This window comes from Cynocephalus volans, chromosome 13 (assembly GCF_027409185.1).
Source record: "Cynocephalus volans isolate mCynVol1 chromosome 13, mCynVol1.pri, whole genome shotgun sequence".
Classification (NCBI taxonomy): Eukaryota; Metazoa; Chordata; class Mammalia; order Dermoptera; family Cynocephalidae; genus Cynocephalus; species Cynocephalus volans.
This window is the reverse complement of record NC_084472.1, coordinates 41,420,650-41,426,649: the sequence shown is the minus strand read 5'-3', so window position 1 is coordinate 41,426,649 and position 6,000 is coordinate 41,420,650. Positions and strand designations below refer to the sequence as shown.

The following is a 6,000-nucleotide window of genomic DNA, read 5'->3' as shown; positions in this document are numbered from 1 at the left end:
CCTCCTTTGGGGTTTCATAATGGGTATTTATGTACCTTCCTCCCTTTGTCCCCCCCCACAAAGCCCCAGTTCAGCAGGAAGTAGCTCGATGACTTCAACGTCCCCTTGCCTAAAACAAGAAAAAGGGAGGAATGTAGGGACCCAAATGCCCCAAGGGATCACACCCTGATCACATAAGTCCTTCTCGGCCACACCCCATCATGGCGCTGGTTGCCCTTCTCTTCTGTACTCTCCTTCCTGCCAGCGCGAATCACACACCAATCTGCTCACCCCAAGCCCCATGCGGTATGCTAAGTAGGGATTGCATTTTAAGCCAATCAGCCTTCCCTAAAAGCACTATATATATGTGTGTGTGCCGCCTAATAAGCGAGCTCTCTCAGGTGCATCGTCAACTGGTGTCAACTCGTCCTTTCAAGTATTATGGGGCAGAATCTTTTAGAAGTTTTTCAAATCACCCCGGTAATTGCTTTTCACTGTGTCTGGACCTGGCTAGAACCTGATCAAGAGGGAAATGCTTGCCTCCAGGCCTGGGGTCATGGGCAGGGCATGAGCCGGAGGTGGTACCCTCGGCTTTCACCCTCCCCTCCTTGAATACATACTCCTTGCCCAGGGTGGATCGACCCCAGGAATGACGTTTGTCTTCGCTCTGGTCCTGTTTAGAAGAACAGAGCTCTAGCCTTAGGCTCTTCATCCTTATTTGCTGTGATTTTGGGCAAGTCTTTCAGCCTCTTTGTGCCTCAGTTTTGGTTCAGGCTGTGTAGCTTTGGGGCAGCACTTTGTCATAGAGCTCCATATTGCTTGCTACAAAGCAGAGATGAGATGGTCTGGCTTGCCCCAGGGTTATGTTTATGAGGGTGGAAGACTGGAGGGAGAGGAAGGGAGCTCTGGCTCCCACTGCTGGGATGGATTGAGGGAGAAGGGTCTTGGGTCCTGAGAACAGGAAGAGGGTCGGGGAGGAGTTGAGCTCCTGAACACCCTATAACGACCCCACTAAGGGTCTTAAGTCAAGGAGAGACAGCAGCGATAACCTTTCCGCGATTTTTTAGACTAAAACGAGCCCCAGGGCCTATTTTGCAGCGGGAGCCCCTGGGACGCTCTCTCTCCCTCTTTCTCTCTCCCCCGACCCCTCCGAGCCCTTGATGGACGAGTTATTTTCAATCCTCAAAGGCTTCCTTACTGATCATTGCCTGAGCCGTGGGGCCTGCGGTGGGCCTGGGTCTCGGTGGCCCGGTGAGCGCGGCGGGCCCCTTCTCCAGTCCCACGGCGCTGGGGGGCGCGCCGACCGCGGCCTTCGGAATCGGGCGTGGTTTAGGACCCGGGGGCGGCTGCCCCCGCGCGACTGTGGAACTCCGGAGTTGCGGGGGCGGGACGGCGGGCGGTGACAGCCAGGCGGGCGGTGACAGCCAGGCCCCCGGCGCGCTCCCGCCCGCTGCGCGCACCGACTCTGCTCCGCGCCCACCGACTCCCGCCGGCATGTCGCGCTCACTGTTCAAGGGAAACTTCTGGGTAAGACGGTGGGGCGGGCGGGCGGACAGCGATCGCCGGGTTCGGGCCCCGCAGGGACGGGAGGTCAGCGCGGAGCCCCGGACGCCGCGCCGCTGTTCCCTCTCTGCCCCGACCCTCTCCCCCTGCTGTCCCCGCGAGTCCCGGGGAGGCCGAGCTTGGGGCCCACCCTCTGCCGCCCGTGCCCCGCCGCTGCGCGTCCTCCTGAGAACCCGTAGAGTCTCACAAATGAGGGAACAGGGACCCCAAAGGAGGAGCGACCTGTCCGGGGAGAATAACTGGTGGCCCTGAGGCTTAGCCGTGAGCGGATCTGAGGGGACCTGGAGGGGCGTCGGTGATCCCCGGGGGATCGTCTTTTCCAAGAAACGTGCGTCCCAGACGGGTCCTCTTCACTGGAGCTCTGCTCTGTCTGGCAGCCCTGTTTTCTGAGCTCCCTCCCCAGGCAATCGCCCCAGCTCGTTGGGAGCACCAAAGGAGGCCTAGGCGAGTATGACACCCTACGGTCTGGTGGGAACATCCAAGCCTGCCCAGTCTGGAGGCAGTGGGTCTGCTTGTCCCCTTCCTCAGTTCAGTCCTCTTGCCCCTGTCCTCTCAGTCCCCATGCCCCATATCCCCTCATTCAGAGGAACTGCCCTCATCCCTTTAAGACAGGAGCAGGAAGCCACACACCTCAAAGGTGACCCAGCTGCCCAGAGGCCCCGACTCCTTACCTGGGATGCTGCTTGCCCCCCATTTAGTGTCACAGCTGCCTAGCAGGTCCCTCTCCCCCACTGTGGGCTGCTGGGTGGAGAAACCTGGCTCTGCCACCTCAAGGACACACTTTAGACCCTGCTTGTGAGGCCCCTTTCACTTGGAGTTTTTGAAGTTCTCCTGGGGCACTGCTCATCTGTAGGTGCAGGGCTGTGGCTGCTCACAGAGAGAACCAACCACCTCACAGCTGGCCCTCCTAGGAGGCCTGGGGATTCTTCAGGTAGGATATAGGACTCTGGGAGTCCCATGATAGGCACTGTGGGGAAAAAGGCTCTGTGTAAGGTGAACTGGAGAGTGAAGTTTGGGCCCCAGAATAAGGAAGGCAGCAGGAGGAACTGGTCTGTGGAGAGAGAAGGAGAAGCAGGCAGAAGTGGTAGTAGCAATATTTAGCCACAGATGTAGCCCCTGCAAGGACCAAGGCCAGCGGAGCACTAAGCCCCTCCCCGCCTCAGCCCCCACCCTTGAACACCATGCCAGGGTTGCTGGATATGGGGAGGTCTTGGCTGAGCGGGGTTTCCAGGGGAGGGGACAGGGTGCCAAGCAGCAGGCTTTGGAAGTATGTTGATATTTTAACAACCAGCATGAACATGTCAATGAGGATTGTTTAATGTGTGGTGGTGGACATCCTGGCTCGAGGAGCTGCAGAGATGGCCCAGCCCTTTGGAAAGGATGTCCAGGTGAGAGAGCTCAGGGAACAGCACAAAGTACAGGAGTGTCATCCGCTAGCAGCAGAGGCTCTGAGGTGGACTGCCCAGCTCAGAATCTCGGTTCTGCTGCCGATTAGCTAGATGACCTTGGGCAGGTTACTTCTGTCCCCCAACCGTCACTGTTTCCATGCGTAAAAATAGGGATAATAACAGTGTCTACTCCATAGGACTGTTGTGAGGTCTAACCCAGAGAGCTTAGTGCAGTGTCTGGCACATAGTACTTTTAATTGTTGGCTATTATCATCAACCCAGAGGTGACCGTTAAAGGAAGTGGGGCACAGTTACTTAAGGAGAGTGAATGAAGAGATAAGAAACACAAAAAGAAGCTCTCTTGGTGAATGTCTGTATTTAGGGTGGAGGGGAAAATGGACAGAGAAACAGAGGAAGAGATGAGGGGATACAGCCAGGAAAGAGCCCTCACAGGACCAAAACAGAAACGTTCCAAGGAAGTTGGGAGGCCCATGGTTGAAGTACATACATGTTCCTGAAAAGGCATGAGTCAACACACATTTTATAAATAGTCTTATTTAAATGCCCCGTGAAGATGTTTATTTAAAGAGACCTTTTGGTGGATCTATTTCAAAAAGTAATAATCAATGTTTTGTAAAACTGGAATCAGCCCCAAATGAGGTTGCCTGACACTGGTGCGCATTTGTCTGTGGTTCTTCTACCACCTTCCCTGCACCTCCCTTCTCTGTGGCTGTGTGGTTAAGCAATGCTGTTTAATTTATCTTGGTTAACTTTGATGGCACCTTGTCAGAATAAAACAGTGACCATGAATATGGTTTCCAGAGCTCTGTGGGAATGGCTGGGTCACAGTGGAGGAAAAATTCCAGTCTTTGGCATATCAGACACAAGTGTCCTTCAGATGTGGACATGTGCAGGTGACTGTAGAACCTGTTCCAGAAGAGGTAGATGAAAACAGTGTTCTTTCACCCCAGGGAATTTCCAGGCTCCTTACTTGGGTGCGAGGTCCATCCACAACCTGTCTCTGTACATCCTCTAGATCCTTATTTTGATCTGTGCTTCCTGATTCCTGAGGCTGTTGGTCCAGACCACTTTTCTAGTTACTGTCCCAGCACCCTGTACCTGCAGTTGGTGGGTTCTCTCTTTCTGGGGACTTACCTGGGGAAGTCTTGGGGCTGTCTGAACTTGCTTATGGCCCTGCTTTTGATCCAGGCTGTCCCTCTGCTTTAAACCTTTGATCAGATTGGAATCTTGTCATTCTGGGTATTACCCGGGTTTGAGCTGGTGCTGCATCTGACTTTTCCTTATACAGTGCTCCAGATCAGTATGGGAGGCTGCTTTTTTTTTTTTTTTTTTTTTTTTTTTTAAATAAACAGAGGTAAAAATAAGCTATTACAGCAGACCCTTCGTGATGACTCCATGTGCTATTTTATACAATGTTTAGATGTTGCTCTAATTTTTTGATACTCTGTTTTAGATCCAGCCCCTAGAAAGATCATGAGGGCTATTTTGTATTATTTTGCCTAGTGGCAAAAGGCAAGGGGAAGTCATTAACAATTACCCCTCTCTATCATTCTCCCTAGAACAGCCAGAGGGAGCTCTCTTTAAAATAATTGTCCAAATCCTTTTATCTTGTTCTATCTTCTTAAAAATTTAATAAGTGAGGCATGGGATCTATCTTTTAATGAAAATAAAAAATTCTTATTGAAATACATAAGACAAAATCTGGACAACTGGAAAGGCATAAAAAGTTTTTGGCCAGGAAAAGTTAACATAAATTTTTTTATTTTTTTATTTTTTATTTATATTTTTTTTTTTAAAAGATGACTGGTAAGGGGATCTCAACCCTTGGCTTGGTGTTGTTAGCACCACGCTCAGCCAGTGAGCAAACCGGCCATCCCTATATAGGATCCGAACCCGTGGCCTTGGTGTTATCAGCACCGCACTCTACCGAGTGAGCCACGGGCCGGCCCTAACATAAATTTTTTTAAAATTCAAAGTAATACAAGCACATGCTTTAAAAATCCAAATACTTCCAAAGAGCTTATAGTAAAAAACAGTATTTTCTCTTTACCTGCCTCATCCACCATCCATAATGATATTGAGAATGATTTTCCTCGGTATCATTATGCAGAAACTCTTAGCTCTTTCTTCTGGTAGTTACCACCATATCATAAAATCATATGATCATACTACTCTTCTTGACAGTAGTTTTAAACATTTTCTGTTGACTTACTACTATAATAGAGGGTTTAGCTCTTTTTAATCACCATCTGTACTTTCTTATATAATTATATCACTAGTTTTAAGTTTTTATTTAAAAAGAATTTCAAAGTTACAGAAATCTCAGGAGTATAAAGAATTTTCATGTATCTTTCACTCAGATTCCTGTGTGTTTAAACCCATTTGCTGACTTAGTCGCTCTTTCTCTCTCTACCTAAATAGATATACATATTTTTTCCCTGAACCATTGAAAGTAGATGTTGCTGTTTTGAAACCACTAATCACTGTTTATGTTGTCATGACATATAAAGATTGTTTACTTCAAAGCTAAATAGTACACTACGATTACATCTCCATTCTTGTTATTCCTGAACTTTCTAATTCCCTTTTTTGGGAGGAGGCATTAATCATCTTTATTGAAGTCTGTCTCTCTTTCTGTCTTAAATGCTCCAGCATCCTTCTGTGGGGACCCCCTTCCTGGAGCCCTGTTCCAATCTGGACTGGTTATTTTCCAGGCCCGCTGCATAGCTGTCATCCTGGGCTTCCTTTCAGTGCTCTCTCGAGTTGGAGCCTCTGTTTTCTAGATCCCATGGCACCTAAAGAGCTATTAAAAACAAATCAGGTAATGTTCCCCTGCTTAAATTCCTCCAGTGGCTTCCCACTGCACTTGGAGTCCAGAAGTCTGACCATGGCCTACAAGGCTCTTCCTGACCCAGCCTTGCCTGCCGTGTCCCTCTTACTTACTCTAATATAGCACCTCCAGGTCAAATAATGAATTATTGTTTCCAACTAAACACTTAGCTTACCCCTGCCGCCCATTTCCATGGCATCCTGCGTGTCCACCCTTAAG

The 6,000-nt window shown here is 49.6% G+C and overlaps 1 protein-coding gene across 1 annotated transcript in view; it reads left to right on the top strand.

The window, feature by feature from the left end:
* Positions 1–1,356: 1,356 nt before the first annotated feature.
* Positions 1,357–6,000, top strand: part of PSTPIP2 (proline-serine-threonine phosphatase interacting protein 2) — a 64,916-nt gene continuing 60,272 nt past the window's right edge. The window contains exon 1 of the mRNA XM_063076849.1: positions 1,357–1,506. Coding sequence (XP_062932919.1) covers positions 1,474–1,506 — 33 coding nt within the window. The 5' untranslated portion in view covers positions 1,357–1,473. The remainder of the gene's footprint in view (positions 1,507–6,000) is intronic.